Raw genomic sequence first — 20271 nt, forward strand, 5'->3', positions numbered from 1 at the left:
CATTCCTCTCATCAGTCAGTGACACACATGACATATGAATATGGAGAGCTCCCCAGTTGTCACCATCTGCTCTTGAATTTTACTGACCCATTTAAGTATTCTCTCTTACTGTTCCCCAGGATTTCGGGGGCAGCTGGGGTGTCTAGGACTTGCCTACTGAAGTCGTGGCCCTTGGGAGGAGGTTGCTCCCTATATTGACAGGACACTCCATGAGATTACCAAAGACTCAGATACGCCCTGCCCTCTTCATTATGGCTGCAAGGGATAGTTATCTGTTGTAAACTGGACGTGGGTAGGATGTCTTTCTTTCCAGCTCTGAGTCCATGCTCCCATGAACACGACACAGCATCGTTGCTGTGCCAGGCTTCCCGATGGGCTCTCGAGGGTCCAGCCTCTGGCATTCACTGTTAGCAGCAGGGGTTCTGTTTCGATTGGCTCATGCTGCTGTCCTAAGGAGACAGGCTGGCTTCCGAACAGAAAGCATTTGGAGGCTAAAAGGCAAGATCGAGGTGCCAGCATGGTCAGGTTTGGATGAGGCCCTCTTCCCGGGGACACGCAGTTTACCTGGTGCTGTGGCAGAAAAGGGGTGACAAAGCTCTCCTGGGTTCCTTTTAAAAGAACCCTAATCCCACCCATTGGGGCTCTGCGTCTCAACATCGGTACCTTCTCACACCGGCATCTTGGGGGTTAGAATTTGAGCATCTGGACATTAAAGGACATTAGCATTCAGTCCATGGCAGGTAAGATCAAGTCCACTGCAGATAAGGTCAAGTCCCTGGGGTCAAGTGTCATACATCACTCAACATCCCCGCTCAGATGTCTGTCTCAGAGTCTTCCTTATGAAAGCCTTGTACAAATTACCGAGTACAGATAGATGTCTGCCAGGGCCAGCAGATGCTGAAGCTGGCAGGTCCGCACACCTACTGGACTAGCTGCAGTTACACCTTTGTACTCCTGACTAGGACAATGCCATTTGGGGACAAAGCACGTTCCTCCTCTTCTCCATCCTAAAGTAGCATCGCCACCATCCCTTCCAGATCCCCCCAGGCCTTGCCACTTCAGTCTTCTCCCCCATCTCCCAGCTGCCAGCTCTGCATCTTTGCCTAAAGGCTTTCCGACGTCTCCCTTGTGCAGAACTGACTGGAAATGCCAGGGACACTGAGCATAAGAAGTGGGAATAAATGCTCCCAGATCCCTCTCTTTCTGAGTGAGATAGGCTCCATCCAGGTCCCTGTAGTTCCAAGCAGGTGGAAATTGGGCTTGCTCAAGAGCACCCTCAGCGCCCAGCCCTTTGTCTGTCTTCCCTTCCATGTCACATTGTTCTCACACTCCTCGGGGTGCTTCCTGCAGATACCCCTCAAGTAACATCTGGATTCCTCCTAGATCGAGGAGAATTCAGATAGATTGTTACTGCAGAATAGAACACTAGGGTCTGAAATGTATAGATAGAGAGAGGCATACAAATACAAATAGACCTCTAGAACATATACACATGTTCTCCTCGCTGTCAATCTTGTCCCAAGCTGTAGCTGCCCTTGTGAGCTCTGAGCCTTCTGCTCCCCCTTTCTGCCTGCCCTGACCTAAGAGGCAAGTCTTGTTTCTCCCCACATCCCTATGACACCTCCTTTGTCCCTTCCTAAAACAAATCTCCGTTTCTGTTGTTGTTTGTGTGTGAATGCTATATGTATGCATTTGTGTGGGTCTGTACACATGTACATGTGTGCACATGGAAGTAGAGGTCTTTCTCATTCAAGATCTCTTGTTGAATGGAGAGCTCATGGATTCAACTAGCCTGGCCAGCAAGCTCCAGGGCCCCACCGGTTTCTCTCTTCTGCCTGCCCCCAGGGCCGGGGTTATGGGAGCACACCAGCACACCTAGCCTTTGTAAGGGTGCTGGGGATCTGGACGCAGGTGTTCACATTTGCACAGCAGCCACCTTATTAACTGAGCCCTCTTCCCGGCCTCTCTTATTTTGTTTGAAAGGAGTAGTTCCTTAGAGTTAGCGACTGTTCACATCTTTTCCTGGTACCTGGCTCGGTCTAAAGAAATAATAATCATAGGCTGTGTTCTGCTTCTAAAATACCTGACTCAGCCGGGCGGTGGTGGCGCATGCCTTTAATCCCAGCACTTGGGAGGCAGAGGCAGGCGGATCTCTGTGAGTTGGAGGCCAGCCTGGGCTACCATGTGAGTCCCAGGAAAGGCGCAAAGCTACACAGAGAAACCCTGTCTCGAAAAACCAAAAAAAAAAAAAAAACAAAACAAAACAAAACAAAAAAACAAAACCTGACTCCGTATCTGCCAGCTCCATTATCCTCCCCTCCATTCCTGGTCTAGGCAATTCCCCCTAAAATCACACCCACGTGAGAAGGGCCACCTTTTATCGCTAAGAGTAAGTCTCAGTACCAGGGCCTAGCTCATTCTAGAGCAAGGTGGGTGGTTTTTGTTTTGAGGCAAGGCTCTGTAGCCCAGGCTGGCCTCACCTTTGTGGTAATCTTTCTCCATTGGCTTCCCAAGTGTGAAAATGACAAAGGGTGAACCGTCATGCCCGACGTTAGTGTGATTGTTTTAGAAAGATTCTTGGAAATTGAGACCACCCAGCCCTCACCACGACACATCCAATGTCAGCACCGAGGACAGAGCTTGGAAATACATTGGTGACCCCAGTATGAGCCTCGGCTGATGTCATCAATGCATAGTTACAACTTTCCTTCCTTCTTTTGGACATTTCCTGCTTTATAATTTTATTTATGTATTTTTTATAGTGTGTGTGTGTGTGTGTGTGTGTGTGTGTGTGTGTGTGTGTGTGTGTGTGTGTAAGTGTAGCCATGCACATGTGTGTATGCAAGCACACGTGTCAGAGTACAGACTACTTTTTCTGGAGTCAGTTCTCTCCTGCTGCCTTGTGGGACTGAGGATGGAGCATGTGGGGGTGGTCAGGCCTCTCCCGCTGAGCCATCTCACGGGCCCCATTCCCTGCTTGAGAGCAGCAGAGAGTAAGTCCTTGATAGCTCGGTTGGATGCAGAGGTGAGGCTAAGCACAGCTGAGATTTGGGGTGAATTACAGTTTACAAGGATTCTTACAGCTTACAAGGATTCATACAGTTCACCTCTGTGTCAAGCCAGGCTGTCATCAGTACTGGCTGCGTCATGTAGAAGCCCAGGCTAGCTCCATCTATCAGGCAGAACAACTTTCCACACTAAATAGTGTGGGATGGGGGCTTCTTTTCCCCCTTGGTGGGTCTTTCTGTGATACCGGACACTCTGCACGATGAGTTCCTACAGGATCCAGGCCTCCGACATTGAAAACTCTGGCTTGCATTGAGGTGGTGGGCAGACCAGCCAGGCTAATGGCCTGGTCCTGATCTGGGCACTGTGTTGTCTTCTTCGTTCATTCCCTTGGGGCCACCTAGTCCCAAGTTCTGTTTCTTCTCAGATTTTCCTCTCGGTGGCGGCTCGTGTCTCCCTCCTCCTGTGTGTCACTGTCTCCCTCCCTGCTTCTTCTGCTCTGCTGTGTCATGCTGCGAACGCCTCCTCTCACAGCTGCTGCATGTGCTAAGTGCGGGCCTCTTGCCTGGGAGCCAGTGTCAGAGGAGAACAGGGAGGGAGACAGGTCCCCTAGAGGATGGAGCCCGTGTGCTGGCGAGCCTCAAGTCTGGACTTTATACCTGGATGCTTTGCAACTGGCTCCTACATGCCGCAGCCTCCCTGGCCGAGGCAGCTGGAGGCCTTTGCGAGGAATTTTTAGGACGAAGAGAACAGGCTGTTGCATCCGTCATGGAGCTTGGGGGTGTGCCAGCCTGGGGGATGAGGCATGTGGCTTTTAGGAGCTCACTCTGGGGTTGTCTGTGTTGTCTCCGCAGGACTGCAATGTGCCGGTCCTAGCCGCTGTCTGAGAGGATGTCCGGGGTGTCTGAGCCCCTGAGCCGAGTAAAAGTGGGCACTTTACGCCGGCCCGAGGGCCCCCCGGAGCCCATGGTGGTGGTCCCTGTAGATGTGGAGAAGGAAGACGTGCGCATCCTCAAGGTCTGCTTCTACAGCAACAGCTTCAACCCAGGGAAGAACTTCAAGCTGGTCAAATGCACAGTGCAGACGGAGATCCAGGTAAGTGGTAGGAATCATTCTGTTTCCTTAGCCGGTCTGACCCTCCTACTTCCTGGGCAGAGGAGCAGCCCTTCTTGAGCCCAGCAGCCTCTTGTAGCACTGTCCAGGCAGGGGACAGGTTGGCATCAGCAGAGATGTTTTCAGCTTGCCAGGCCAGCCTCCTCCAGCTGTGCACACTCCATTTTTCTAGGCAGGACTACAACATACTGACTGATTTTAACCTGCACTTATTGAGCACACATGATATTGAAGTCTCCCATGAGTGGACACGATGAGGACATACCCATTCTCTTCCAGAACACGCCTTCATGATGCCGGGAGGGGAAGAGAAATTGGTCCTCGGACGATTCCCCCAGAGGGCTCACAATTTGAACAAAGGAGTCTGGGTACCTTGGGGGACGTCTCCCCAGGTCCAAGGGAGCTAAATTGGCTCTGTGTCACCAGCTCTTCTAAAGTCTCAAAAGCCAACGTCCATGAATCCACCGGTGACTCCTTTCATTGGCACTGTGGTGGTCCTGGCTGCCAGGTCACTGTGCTGTCTTCCACAGAGCAGAATGCATTGATGAGTGTGCCATCTCTCCTAGTTAACATCCTTGCTGTGGTTTGGTGGACTCCTGTTTCCTGTAGCTGATCTGATTAGGGCCTCGCTTGCTCGCTCGCTCGCTCGTCACGTGGCTTCTGATGAGAAAGTGTGAGAATGTGCAGAGAGAAAGCCTCAGCCACCTCTCAGGAGGCACCTTTTCTCCCTCCTCTGCTGACACTTGAGTCTTGCTTGGGTGCACCCTTTCTGTACATGGCTGATGCCATCCACTGCTAGCTCGACTCATTTGTTCCCCAAAGTTAATATGGTTTCCAAGCTGCAGGGGTACCCTACTGCCCAATCTTGAAGACAGAGCAAGAGTCTTCAGTTACTCTGACTAGGATGCACTCTGTGGAGACAGCAGAGAGAGGGCACTGGAGGGCAGATGAGACTGAAGTAGTGACGTCACTCCCCACGAGGAGGAAACGGTGGAGAATGGCTAGAAGGCTGGCTCAGTGAATGAGCAGATTTCACATGCAGCAGGGCTGTGTTTATAAGTATCCAAAGGAAAGTCGGCCACAGTAATGGAAGGTGAGGGACACTCCCCTGGAGAATCTGGAGTTAGGCAGGAGCTAGGGAATTGCATAGAGTTGCTGTTGGTTTGGTTTCTAGGCAGGGCCTTGCTGCATAGCCCAGGTTGCCTTCACGCTCACTCTGTAGCCCAGACTAATCTTGAACTCGTGATCCCTGTACATCGGCCTCCCAAGTGCTAGCATTACACATGCACAGGATGCCACACATAGTTCTGAAGCAGAGGAGATCTTCCTGAGGTTGTGTGATGGCTTTGTGGGTATTTAAGGGCAGAACGTACACCAGGCCTGTGGAAAGGGCAATGGACCAAGCTCAACAATGGCTATGAGTGTCTGAGGAATTTTCTGGAGCCGATAATAGAGTGAGGTAACTGTCTTCTAGGAACTTATATCCATTTTGATTTTTTTTTCTGTTCATAATGTTTCCTATGGACAAAACCTCACCTTCCAATGTCATCTTGTCATTGCAAGCTGTGACTTTCAAGCTACCTGGACTTCTAGTCAAGTGAGACTCCATCTGGGTTGCTTGTATGGGCTTAGACCTGAGTGCTTAATGGATGTGTGTGCAGATTCTCCCAAGGGGACCCTGCCCAGCTGTTGCTTTGTGATAGGAACTAGAGATGATAGCTGAGGAGTACCTAGCACATAGTGGGTCCCTGGAACCAGAACTGTTGGTTGTATGACAGGTGAGGAGTACCTAGCCCATAGTGGGTCCCTGGAACTGGAACTGTTGGTTGTATGACAGGTGAGGAGTACCTAGCCCATAGTGGGTCCCTGGAACTGGAACTGTTGGTTGTATGACAGATGAGGAGTACCTAGCCCATAGTGGGTCCCTGGACCCAGAACAGTTGGTTGTCTGTTCTGTCATTGCCCTGCACAGCTGTCTCTGAAAGCTGCTAATTTTCCAGATGGGGGGGAAAAAAAACCTTCCATGTTTTATCCATCTACTCAACTGTCTTATTTTCAAACTGAGACAATGACTACATTTGGATTTTAAAACAGAACAATGTTGTTCAAAGAGTATGCCCCAGGGCTGGGGTGTGGCATAAGAAATCACTTACCTGGTTTCTATGTCTACAAAATGAAGGGAGGGAGGGAGGGAGGGAGAAAGAAAAGGAGGGAGGGATGGGGAGGGAGGGATGAAGAGGAAAGGGGAAGGGGGATAGAACCACAGGGAAGCAAGAAGAAGAAGAGATTTGGACTGGATTTTGTCTCAGTGGTAGGGTACTTGCCTATAATGGAGAAACCCTAGGTTCTATCCTGAAAGCACATCCCCCAGGCGTACCCTGAAAATCATGAACACATTCTTTTGCAGCAAGACTTCTCAGAACCCTCAGTGGGCTGTTTTGCCTGATGAATTACTAAAATGGGGCCACAATGTGGTGTTTTACATTTGCTTAAAGGAACCCTTCTTTTGTATGTAGGACCCGTTAATTCTCTGGCAAACCTAAGGCATGCCCTCCCCACACACACACACCCTAAACTCTGTAACAGAGCAGAAGGGACTGAGAGAGGAAGGGTGGTGGGAGATGGGCTGGAAGGTGGTAGCTATAGCAAAAGGGAGACACAGACTTGCATAAACGGCATGTTCTTGGGAACAGATAAGTCGATAGATATGTGTTCATCAAGAAGGTGGAGTCAACAGAAACTGATCATTAATTAAATGTGGGGAGGGAACTAAAGGAAGGAGACAAAGATGACTCAAACTTTGGCTTGGACAGCAGAATGGGTGCTGGCATCATTCACTGGGACGAGAAAGGAAGCACACCCTGAAATTTCAGCTTCACTTCTGTTGTGTTCGAAATATTTTTGAAATGCCCCTGTGGAGGAATGTGGGCCTGCAGCTCAGAAAAGCAGGACCCAGACAAGAGGATTTGGGTACCATCATGCAATGGATGCCATGCCAGAGAACCAGGTCATCTCTGAAGAAGGAGTAGAGTAAGAGAAGGTTCCAGTGAGGGTGATCAGGGAGGCCAGATTTCAAAGAGCTGAGAGAGAAAAAGGTAGTAAAAGAAAAGAGAAATCAGCAGAGGCAGAGGAGCCCAAGACAAGAGTGGTTAGTGGTACAGGATGATGCTAAAGAAAGTCTTCAGGTGTGGTGGTTCCCCAAAATATTGTACACCCTAATAAACTTATCTAGGGTCAGAGACAGAACAGCCACTAGATACAAAGGCTAGAAAATGGTGGCACTCACACCTTTAATCCTAGCACTCCAGAGGTAGAAATCCCTCTGGATCTCTGTGAGTTAAGGCCACATTGGAAAACGGCCAGGCATGGTGACACACGCCTTTAATCCCAGAAAGCGAGCCTTTAATCCCAGGGAGTGGTGGTAGAAAGCAGAAAGATACATAAGGTCTGAAGACCAGAAACAAGAAGCATTTGGCTGGTTAATCTTTCAGGCTTCTAGCAGCATAGTTCAGCTGAGAGCCATTCAGATATGAGGACACAGAGGCTTCCAGTCTGAGGAAACAAGATCAGCTGAGAAGTTGGCCAGGTGAGGTTGGCTGTGGCTTGTTCTATCTCTATGATCTTCCAGTGTTCACCCCAATAACTGGGTTATTTTATTATAACTCAGGTTTGATTTTATTAATAAGAACTTTTAAGACTCCTGCTACAAAAGCCAGAAATGGATTCACTGGCTTCAGGGCTCCATGTCATCGATGACATTTTTCTGGGTAGTTTTAGCACAGGAGGCCTTTGGTATGGGTTGGCACATAGAGAGAGAATTAACCAACATAGCAGAGCATTTTGGGCTGTGAAAGGAAGGAAAGAGGGAAGAGAGTAAGACCATTGCTACCACTGATGATGGCACTGATAATGGCAGGAATGATGGCAACTATGGTGGTGATGATGATGGTGGTATTAGTGTTGATGATGGTAGTGATATTGGTGGTGATGGGGTGGTGGTCTTGGTAATGGTGGTGGTGATGCTGCTGTGGTGGTGATAGTAGTGATGATGTTGGCAGTGATGATGGTGATGGTGACAGTGGTGGTGGTGGCAGCAGTAATAATAGTAATAATAGCAGTGACTATGATGGTGGTGGTGATGGTGATGGTGGTGGTGGTGGTGGTGGTGATAATGGTGGTGGTGGTGATGATGGTGATGGTGGTGGTGATGGTGGTGATGATGGTGATGGTGGTGGTGATGGTGGTGATAATGGTGGTAATAATGATGGTGGTGGTGGTGGTGGTGGTGGTGGTGGTGGTGGTGGTGATGGTGATTATGGTGATGATGATAATGGTGATTATGGTGATGGTGGTGGTGGTGATGATGGCAGTGGTGATGATGGTGGTGGTGATGATGGTGGTGACGATGGTGATGATGGTGGTGATGATGGCGGTGGTGACAGTGGTAGCAGTGATGTTGGTGATGATAGAAGCTAACATTTTTTAAAACCCCACATACATACTATTTCACTGACTTCTCAAAAGGCCTCTCTGAAACACTTTCTATTTAAGGAAACTCAGTGCAGAGGAGTTAAGCAAATTGTTAGCTAAGTGGTGGGTTTTGTTTTCAAACCCAGACAACCCACCTCCAGAGTGTACACTCTTAACCAGTTCAGGCTACGGAAAGAAGCGACTGCAGCTCAGAGAAGAGAGGAGTTGGAAGTGAAGGGCTCTGATGACGTATCAGAGATGCAAGAACACGGGGGAAGTGTGAAGAACTACGGCCTGCCTCGGGTAGACAGGACTGCGTTCCCCAAGATGAACACCGGAGGAAACTGGCTAGGGAGTGGGGGTCCTCCACTCTGTTTTGTCTCTCTGAGTATATTTGAGGTGCCGTCCTATTTTCAAGTGGCAACCTTAAAAACACCATTGCTAGGGGATTCTGGAGAGAGATTCCATCTTGACAAAGAATTTGGACTGGTCAGGCTGTGGACAGCGACTGAATGAAAGCCTGGCTGTGGATGAGACCACACAGAGAAGCATCCTGACTATTCTGTCTTCCATCCCACAAATGTTGTTGTGTTCCTCCAGTGCCTGGCACATGCATGGGACACTGGCATTCTCCAAACATGGGCAAATTCCCTGTTCTTCTAGGGCCTCCTGACCAAGGCTGTGATGTTGACTCACACCCATGAATGCATCTTTAAAACACAATGCAAGTGCTCTGATAGAAAGAAACAGAACCTGGGCAAGCATGCCATGCAGAGGAGGGGTTGGTCCAGGTGCCAAGGACCAGCTTTGCTCACTGCCTATTTGAGGACATAGTCCCCAGGGTAGGTAGGGATGGGGCTCTGGCCCAGCATCCTTGCCTCAGATTCTCCTGAAGTTAGTGGCCTTTTCCTCCCCTGCTTCCTAACCTTATACTCTCCTCCCCCCATCACTTGGTCTTGACTTCAGTGAACTTTTCTGTCTCACTCTATGTCCCTTTATCATCCTCCCAGTTCCCAGACTGCTGCCAGCCCTTTCAGACTTGCCAAGCACATTTCCCTCTCTAAGAACACTGCGTCAACTCCAACCCTCTCTCTTAGTCATGTGTGATGAAACAGAAGCAACAGGACTTGCCCCCCACACAGCTCACATTGGTGTCATGGATCCACAGCGTCCTTACTCCAGGCAGACTGCGCTGAAAGAAAGCAGACACGGCCGCCCTTATCCATGATCCTAGCTCTCTAGACAGGGAAGCAAGAGGATGGTGAGTTCCAGGTCAGCCTGGGCTACACAGTGAGACCCTATCTCCAGAAGAGGACAGGACTGAACATGATCACTGGCCTTAGCACCTAAGTCTTCACAGAAAGCAGGCAGCTGCTAAAGAGACCGGCGGTGCTCAGATGAGGAATGTGTTCTGCCCTTCCCGAATGCCCACTTTCCTTTGCTTTGATAGTCATGGGAAACTGTTTGCTAGGAGCTGACTCTCTGTGGCAGGTGGAGGCTTATGTCATTATGTTTCCCTCTAAGGTGCTCATTTGCTAGTCTGGGAAAGGGATTAAGACAACACCTTGCAAACAAGTAGCAAGGACGTCAGCTGCGGGAGCCTCCTTTCCTGTTTTCCTCTTTGCCCGCTCATACTTCTTGCTTTTCTTTCTTCTCTTCCTCCATCCCCAGCTCGTTTGCAGATAGGGTGACCATAGTTCCTGGGTTACATCTCAGCTTGCACGCACTGTCCAGGGATGATTAGCAGGGTCCTGTTAAGGTCAATCCAACCATGAACTGGAGGATGAATTCTACGATCACCCAGGCCTAAGTGTCACACCCCTCTCTGATCAGCACACTGAAGGGCTAGCTTGCCCTGTCTTCTCCTTCTGGCTGATGCCTGCTGATCCATTCTGTGCCCAACTCTGCCCATCCTTAGAACTTCTCAAGTGGGAAAGCCCTAAGCAAAGGATGGGCTTGTGCCTGTGATACAATATATTTGGAGTTGCCAGAGACCGTATGCAAGAGTTGCCGGAGCCCATGTGATGATACAATGTATCTGGAGTTGCCTGAGCCCTGCACCACCTCCATCCTAGATCCATTTTTCAGCCCCTTCCATGTACATATGAGTGGTCAAGATTTATTCTTACCAGGTTTGGCAGGCTGGAATCTGTAATCTCAGCATTTGGGAAGCTGAGGCAGGAGGATTGCTGTGAATGTGAGACCAGCCTGAGCCACATCGTAAGTTCTGGGCTAGCTAGGGTTACATAACTAAACCCTGTCTTAAAAGGGGCAGGGCTGGAGAGACAGCTCAGTAGTTAAGAGCACTTCATCTTGCAGAGGACCCAGGTTCGATTCTCAGAAGCCACATGGTGGCTCACAAGTCTACAATGCAGCTTGTAAGGGATCTGATGCCCTCTTCTGGCCTCTGTGGGCACCAGCCACTCATGTGGTGCACATACATACATGCAAGCAAAATACTCAGACACATAAAATAAATACATCTTTAAAAAAAATAAAAAGGAAAAAAAGTCATCTTGGTTTTGTCTTGAAACTACCCTGTCCAACCAGGCTTCCCCACCCTGTCCAGGTGCATCCTTTCTACCCACAGTGGGCTCTCCAGATTGCAGGGGACCTTTGGGTGCTGCTTGCCTGAAAGCAGCCTACTCTGCCCCCACTTCCACTCACTACCATCACCTGTGAACCCCCACAAGCCTCCCAGAATCCCCAGGAGGAGAAGATTCAGGTACTATGACACACAGTCCTGCCCTATACTGACACTTACCCCAGGGGCTTCAAGTTTAGACCTGCTGCCTAACTAAATACAGGGTGTTATGGGTAAATGTTTTCTGTATCCCTTGATTCATATGTTGAAGCTCTAATCCCTAATATGATAGATATTGAAGTAAGAACCATTAGGAGGTGCTAGCATTGAATGTTGGCGTGTCCCTCAAAATACTTGTGTTGGAACCTAATACTTAATCTGACAGCATGGGAATGTGAGGCCTTTGAGAATGTGATTAAATCATGAATGTCATTAGAGATGCTTAAGAAGAAGTTGAGGACCTAGTGAGCTGGTTCAGCAGTTAAGACTGCATACTTATCTTGCTGAAGATTGAAATTTGGTTCCTAGCATCCACATCAGGTGGTTCACAACTGCCTATAACTCCAGTACCAGGGTATCCGACAACCTCTTCTGGCCTCCATAGGAACTATACTCAGGTACACATCCCGCCCCCCCCCCACAATACACATAATTAAAAATAAAATTTTAAACATTGTTTAAAAAAAGATGTTGAAGAGAATGAGCCTACCCACCCCCTCTACTGCGTGAAGACTGAGCATAGGCCCCATCTTGGCTCAGGTTCTTCATCACCTCGGCATTCCTCACTTCCATCCTTCAGAGGCTGTAAGATCAATGCCTCAAGGTTGGAGGTACAACAGGAAGAAAGGGGAAGCTATTCATAGGAGAAGGCTTGGCCCACACCAGGCTAGCCCCTGACATGAGAGCAGCCCATGAAATATGCAGGGAAGGGCTCAGTCAGGAAACCACAGACCAGCACCACACAGTGACATAAAAAGAGGCACATTTATACACACTTCCTCTTTTCTGCACCCTTTCTCATTTCCTGTGTGTGTTCCCAGCCCTTCACACATGCAGACACTTACTGCAGTGAGGAAAACGAAGATGTGAAGCCTAATGGGTAGAGACTTCATTTAGAGCCTATCTATGTGCATGGACTCAAAACGTCTGCAAATGAGGAATCAGGTGTCTGTGCTGTTGTTCTATTTTTGATCTGATGGGTTCATGGTTGAATGTCCTCCTTAGAGCTTTTATCACCTTGGAATGAATGCTTTCAGAGTGATAAGTTATGCAAACTTTAGTATTTTGCTCTGCAATCCCCATTTGAAAATTATCTGTTATACGAACCAAGGACTCAGAACTTATATAGCTATTGTCTCTGTTTCCTAACTCTGCCTTAGCAGATTACCAGGAACCAATGATTAAAACAACAGACATGGTCCTCTCATAGCTCTAAAGGCTACAAGTCCCAAGTGCAGGTGTTAGAACCTCACATGCTCTTCCCTTCACTGCCTCTTCCAGTATCTGATGACTCCTGGTGTTCCTGGGCATTGGTAGCATCTATCCATGGCACCTTTCTATTCATATCACCTTTTTTTCTGCAACTTTTATAAAGACACCCTAGATTAAGAGCCACACAGAGAGTCCAGAGTGACTGTCAACAGAGATTTTAACTTAATTCTATCTACATAGCCCCCCTTTTTCAAATGTAATCTAAGATGAGGACATGGGCATGTCTTCCTGGAACATTCAATTCCCTATTAGCCATCTGTTTGGACTCAGGCATATGCCGCAAAAGCACACAGATGTGCAGAGGAGAATGCAAGAGTGTTTCATATACACGTCACCTTGACACCCAGCTGGGTCAGGGAGCTGAGCCCAGATGATATAAGTCTACCATTTCCCCCTACTGCCATGGGTCTCAGTTGCCGGGGAGCCTATGGACTGTGTGCCCTGGCATGAGGTTTCCTGTGAGGCTGTCAGGATACATGGTACCCTGCCACTTTTTAAAAGATTTATTTTTATTTATGTGTATGGATTTTCATCTGTGCGAATGAAATGTTGGGTGTATGTGTGGGTACCTGCAGAAGCCAGAAGAAAGCATTAGATCCCCTGGAGCTGGAGTTACAGGTGAATGCGAGTCATCTGATATGAGTGCTAGGGACCTAACTCTGGTCCTGTGGGAGGGCGGGAAGTGCTCTTAACCACTGAGCCATTCCTCCAGAGTAACTTCATCATTTCTTAGATCACCTCATCCCATCCCCTAGCTTGTGATGCTGACTTCAGTGGTACCCAGATTTTCAGTGTGGCTTGCAGTCTTCCATAATGTTCTCCTGCTCACCTGCCTGCTCTCCCTCCCCACAGGGTGTCCAGATCTTAGGCAAAGACTCAAAGCTCATCATTATCTCTTGAATTCCTCCTTCTAGAAACCAGTTAGAATTCTACTGTGTTGTGGTCACCATGACTGGGACATGAAACTTGGATTTCAGTGGAGTTGTGGCCTTGTGTATTAAACAGCCACACACAACAAAGAATCTTTTTGCCCTGTTCTAGTTAGGGTTACTATTGCTGTGAAGAAACACCATGAGCAAAAGCAAGTTGAGGAGGAAAGGGTTTATTTGGCTAACACTTCTGCATCATAGTCCATCCCCAAAAGAAGTCAGGGCAGGAAATCAAACAGGGCAGAAACCTGGAGGCAGGAGCTGATGCAGAGGTCTTGGAGGGGTGCTGCTTACTGGCTTGCTCATCATGGCTTGCTTGGCCTGCTTTCTGATAGAACCCAGGACCACTATCCCAGGAATGGCACCACCTACAATGGGCTGAGCCCTCGCACATCAATCACTAATTTAACCATGCGCTACAGCCCAGTCTTACAAAGAATAATCTCTGAATTTAAGCTCCTTCCTTTCTGATGACTCTAGCTTGTGTCAAGTTAACATAAAACTAGCCAGCAGATGCACCAAATGTCAACAGCACCTTGTTGACACTCACTGATACAGATTATTAGGCACTACAGCAAATGTGAATTCTCTAGATCCATCCTCCACAGCAAATAACACTCTTTCACCCCTTCATTCTGAAGCAATTAAATGTGACCCATTACCCATGCCAACTTCACAATGAATTATAAAGTCATTATTTTCAAAGATATCTTAGTAGGGGGAACATTTTTTTTTAAAGAAATATATTAACCTGTCTGGTACTTTCCTGTCTGCCTTTTCTTATTCTTTCTTCCTCCTGAAGCTCATCTTAGCATTAAGAGCTCTTCCTTGTGGCATATTAACAAATCAGAATTTGAATAGAACAGGTCTATATTTAACTGAGTATTTTTATTTTTGAAGACAACCCTTGTGCTCTATGTCAATTAAAGATTGATCTTGCTACTGTCTCAGCCTTTTAATTCTCTCTCTCTTTTCTTTTCTTTTTTTTTTGAGTTCTACCTTCTATCTCCATGTAGAAAAAAAGAGAAAAGGAAGATACTGCTGTATTGAGCTTGATTCTCAGGCCCTAAAACTCTTCCAGGCCTTTTCTCCAAGCAGAATGAAGTCATTTTTCTCTTCACCGTTTTTTTTCCAGAGGGCAGATATGGCCAGATCCACTCTGGGTGTGGTCTGATCATCCTGGGATGATTTTATTATTTATCATCTTCCTTCTGTCTGTGCTAGCATTCACATCTGCTCATGCTATCTCGTCACTGCTTATTGGCCCACCATGATAACTACTGTTTATTGAGTACTTAATGTATACCAAGCATTGTCTGAGCTCTTCATGTACCTGGAGTTGACAGAAGGCAGGGCAGTCAGAACATATTAGCCACATGTCAGAACATATTAGTCTGTCATCTAAAAAGAACTGGAAATAAATTTAAATCTGCACTCTTGTCTCTTGGAGGGTTGTCACTGGAAGACTGTTTTTGAGGCAGGACATGTTTCTTGGAATCCTCAACAGATCATCGATTAGAACTCACAGATGGTCCATGTCCATCTGATCCAAGGTCAGACAGGCAGTTGGTTTTGTCCTAATTTGTCAAGGTCTTTATTAGATGCTGAGGAGTCTTCTAGCAAAATACCACACGTAGGATGGCTGAAGAGTACAGAAATGTGTTGTCTCATGGTTCTGAGGCCTAGAAAGCCGACATCAAGGTGTGGGTAGGGCCCTCCCCTCTCTGAAGTCTGTGGAGGAATTCTCACATGCCTCTTCCCCAGGTCTGGCGATCTGCCTTTGTCTTTGGTGTCCTCTGGCTTACAGATCCTTTACTCAAATCTTGCTTCTTCACCTGTCCTTTGCATTATTGTGTGCATGTCTCTCTTGGTGACCTAATGTCCCCTTTTATAAGAACACAAGTCAGATGGGAGTGGGATTACCTAGTGACCTCATTTTAATTTGACTAGTCTCCAAAGACTGTTTCCCAGCAAGGTTGCAGTGGAAAGGAGGCAGAGGTTGTGTCTCCAGTATGTCTTTCTGGAAAAACAAAATTCAACTCACAACAATATGTTGCTGGATGAACATTTGAAGTTCATTCGAGTCAATAGAGGAACCAAAAATGCTGTTAATCCAGGGGAATAAGAAATGGCTTCCCAGAGGCCCTCACATGCTGCCTAGGACTAGATCCAGGGGAAGAACCCAAAATTCTATCAGTTCAGGAGAATCAACAGCATGCAGGACAGAGGGTCTGCATGGAATGACTTTGATAAGGACACTCCTAAAACATGGCAGGGAGGGAAGAACATGGAACTGAATCAAAGAAGCAGTTGGGACTAGGCTATCTAGGTGAAGGATGATGGGAACCAGGCTATCTTGGTGTAGGATGGTGGGGATCAAGTTATCTTGGTGGAGGATGGTAGGGACCAGGCTATCTTGCTGGAGGATGATGGGGACCAGGCTACCTTGGTGGAGGATGGTGGGGACCAAGTTATCTTGGTGGAGGATGGTGAGGATCAAGTAATATTGGTGGAGGTTGGTGAGGACTATACTATCTTGGTGGAGGATGGTGGGTGGGAGGGCCCCAGCTATCACATTAGTTCTTTCTTTCTTTCTTTCTTTTTTTAAATAACCTGGCCACAAATGTGAAAAAGCTTAACAACACTTAAGGAAAATTTGGGCATTTATTAACTAATTGAGCCTGAGGAGAGGTCACTGAGGAGGTTCTGGAATGTGATGGTACTGGGTAGAAGGAGAGTGAGAGGTCTGTTACTTGGATGATCTACTTTTGGGGATTGTTTAATAGTGAGAGGATTACATCACTCTGCAATCTCAAACTTGTGTGAGGGGAATGGGGAGAGGAGTCAGTAGGTCAAACACTTGCCACCCAAGCATGAGGGTTGGAGTTCAGACTCCCAGCACCTATAGAAAAGCCCACCTGTGGTTCCTGACCTCTGGAGGCAGAGACACAGCATCCTCACATCAAGCTGGCTAGATAGTCTAGCAAAGTCAGAGAGTTCTGGGTTCAAGTGACAGACCCTGCCTCCATATGTGAGGTGGAGAGTGGTTTTGGAAGACACTTGGCATCATCCTCTGATTCCACATGTATTCACACCCATGTGGGTATGCATACACACATGCATACACGCTACACACAAACATACAAGCATTAGAAAGAAGACATACACTCACTGTGGCAGCTATGACATCACTGGTGATGTCATGGGACTACTCTCCTGAATGTGGTCTGACACCAACTGAAAAGTCACCATATGGTGTATGACCGTAAACCCTCTGGGGTATGGGTACAAGCTGTCCAGACACATTCCTTCTTTGTTTCTGACCTGCAAGTGGAAAAGTCAGAGAACAGAGAAGGAGGAAAAGGTCATTTGGAGTCTTCACACTATTTAATAACTTGAATAAATCAACATAAACCAAGAAGGAAGGGAAACTCTAGGAATACAAATGTTTGTAAGAAAGTACCAGAAGTCTTTTAGAATCTAGGCTGCAACCAAAGGCAGCTAGAAAGCCTGCCCTTCAGCACCTGGAAGCCCTGGTATGGGAAGAAAGCAAGGTCTTCCTGGAGCAAAAGGAACCCTGGGCCTATCTAAAGAGCGAGCACTTGTTAAAAACTCAGGTTCCAGATGGCAATTGTGAGTAAGGAAACATCATGTACTATCATTTTTAAGGAGTGCTTTGTTGATAGAGAAAGACATATTGACTCATTAATGGCAGCTGATGAGCTGGGGGGGGGGGTCTGGCCCCAACTCTGCCGCTCCTGCTGTTTGCGTGTGGGAAGGCACAAGGGAGGTCGGGCTGGAGGAAGCTCAGGGCAGATGAGTCCCCTAAACGGAAGCCTTTTCATCCTTTGGCCTATACTCATATGCTTCTTTGTAGCTGGGGGGTTTTACTCTTTTGGGGGGGCCCACCACCCAGCTCCCAAATAAATCATACACAGAGACTTATTCTTACTCATAAATGCTCAGCCTTAGTTTGGCTTGTTGCTAGCCAGTTTTCTTAACTTTAAATTATCCTATTACCATTTGCCTCTGGGCTTTTTCCTTTTCTTACTTCTGTTATCTTACTTTCACTCTTACTCTGTGTGGCTGTGTGGCTGTGTGGCTGTGTGGCTGGCCCCTAGCATCCTCCTCTCCTTGTTCTCTTGCTCTTTCTTCCTTTTCCCAGATTTCTCCTTCTATATAGTCTCTCTGCCTGCCAGCCCTGACTATCTCTCTTTCCTGCCTTGCTATTGGCCGTTCAGCTCTTTCTTAGACCATCAGGTGTTTTAGACAGGCACAGTCACACATCTTCACAGAGTTAAACAAATGCAGCATAAACACAAGTAACACACTTTAAAATAATATTCCACACTTCTCCATGGCTGAGGGTTGTGTGCTCCCTGGAGCCATCGTGACATGGCCTTTCATAGTGTGCACGTGGTGGGTGATGACTGATGCTTTGAATACAGAACTGTGTATAGCTTGATAGGCAAGGATAGAGGACCACAGGGGGACACTGGCTTTAGGGAGTGTGTCATCCCGTCGGAAGACCTGTCAGAACTAGATTCACAATCTAGCTTTTTGTTTACTTGTTTGTCTGGTTGATATATATATATCTTATTTTTATGATAATTACATCATTTTTCCCATTCCCTTTCCTTCTCCTAAACCCTCCCATGGACCCCACCTTGTTCTTTTTCAAATTCATGATCTCTTCTTTTTCTTTAGTTGTTGTTGGTGGTGGTGGTAGAGTGTGTGTGTGTGTGTGTGTGTGTGTGTATTCCTAAATATAAAAATATAACTTACTCGGTCCGTATCATGTAACTTGTATGTAAGTTTCCAGGGCTGACCATTTTGGATTGGAGAACTCATCAGTGTGCTCTTCCCCTGAGAAGAAGTTTTCTGCTTCTCTCAGCATTCCTTAGTTGCCTGTAGTTTTTTGTCTAGAGCCGAGGCTTCATGAGGTCTCCGCTTTTCCTTTTATCGTGTCTATTGGTGTCGTCTTTGTTCAGGTCACGTTTATACAGCCATGTTGATGAGACGTCATGGGTGTGGCTTCTGACCTTTCTAGGAGCCACAATCTCGTGCGTGGTAAATCCCTGTTCCTCTGGCTCTTATAATCTTTTTGCCTCTTCTTCCACAATGATCCCCGAGCCTCGGGCACAGGATTTGTGTTGTGAGGGTATCAGTTGGGACTGGGCTCCACAACACTTCATTTTTTCACTTTGATTAGTTGTAGTTTTCTGTAAAGGTCTCTATTTGTTGCAAAGAGGACTTTCCTTGAGGAGGGGTGAGAGCTACATAGTGTAGTTAGGCTTTATACCGCTTTTGTAAAGTGTTGATTATAGATTCTCCTCCAAGGTCCATGACTTCTCTAGCCTCAGGTAGCTGACTGGGTTTCTAGAACCAGGTGTCATTTTCCTCTTACTGAACTGACCTAACGTCCAATTAGAGAGCTGTTGGTTACCACCAAGGTTTGTGTGCACCCTTAGGGTCAGAGAGTCATGCTGGTTGTTGTTATGGTTCACAGGCATTGGTTAAACAGGATTATTGGTTGTTTCCTGGCTTTGAAAGCTTGCATACTGCCTCCTGGTACCATGAAAGCTAGTCCTTAGGGAGAAGGTTTTCAGTTCAGATCCAGCTAGGGTCCTCTGGGCCCTGTTTCTGAAGTGCATGGTCACATCCTAGTTTGTGTGATACCATGTTGATGTGAGCATCAAATTCATTTCTCCGGGCCATGTCTGGAGGATGGACATGGTTTGCAAGGAAGTTCTGACACAATGTGTTTCCACAGCCACACAGTTAACAGACTTCACAGGTTAAGGACCCAGCTCACCAGGCCCCTCTTACCTTGAATCTTGAGCCACCCACACTTTTACTATAAATTGGTGGGTTCCCACTTTCTCCTCGCATTCAATAATTGAATAGAACAAGTCAAAGAACTGAGAAAAGGGCAATACTTAAAGCTTTATCCTAATAGATACAAATTAACACCAGCCAATGAAGATGTACACAGAAATTCTGAGAGAATCCCAGACAGGAAGCCTCTGTGAGCTCAGGATCCATCAACTGCTAGGCACACCAGTATGCATGACCAGGTGACCATCCTGATTCAGAGATATGTTAGGGCTTCCAAGAGAAGTCATGGCTAATGGTGAGTGGACTCTATGATCATATGGTTCAACATGGTCTCCCCTTTTCCTCCCTCCCACAAGCTCAGGCTAACTCTCAGACTCAAAGGTACAACTCTCCAAGAACATGGTTGGCCTTTACAATCTGAAAAGCCAATACATGGTTGGCCAAGGCCCCACCCCCACCCCACCCCACCCACTTATGAAACTATGGGTCCACCATATGTTAGAACCCAGCATGAATAACAGAGTCAGTCCTATCACCTGGGAAATCCCAAGATTTGGAACCAAGAACAAAGACCAGCCAAATCCTCTATAATCCAAGCCCAGTAACCAGTCTGGTCACATGGGAGGAGAGTGGAAGTTCCATTCAGCAAGGCTGTCTGTCCCCAGCAACATTCACACTCACCCTCAGGAAAGAATCGTACAGCTTGGGCTCCCCCAGCCTTGTCTCAGGTGGGCACCTCAGGATGATCGTGTGTAGTTCTTAGGAATGCCCAACATGCTCCGAACATTCTTTTTTTTTTTTTCTGGTCCAAAGTGATGTTTCAGACTCACTGTGTGCTGC

At 47.3% G+C, this 20271-nt stretch overlaps 1 protein-coding gene across 3 annotated transcripts in view; it reads left to right on the forward strand.

Moving 5' to 3' along the window:
• Ptk2b (protein tyrosine kinase 2 beta) overlaps positions 1–20271 on the forward strand; it is a 127137-nt gene that overhangs the window by 63944 nt on the left and 42922 nt on the right. For all 3 annotated transcript variants that reach the window (XM_028890027.2, XM_028890028.2, XM_037208443.1), the window contains exon 2: positions 3861–4101. In XM_028890027.2, coding sequence (XP_028745860.1) covers positions 3898–4101 — 204 coding nt within the window. In that variant the 5' untranslated portion in view covers positions 3861–3897. The remainder of the gene's footprint in view (positions 1–3860; positions 4102–20271) is intronic.

Source organism: Peromyscus leucopus, chromosome 9, assembly GCF_004664715.2.
Source record: "Peromyscus leucopus breed LL Stock chromosome 9, UCI_PerLeu_2.1, whole genome shotgun sequence".
NCBI classification, from domain to species: domain Eukaryota; kingdom Metazoa; phylum Chordata; class Mammalia; order Rodentia; family Cricetidae; genus Peromyscus; species Peromyscus leucopus.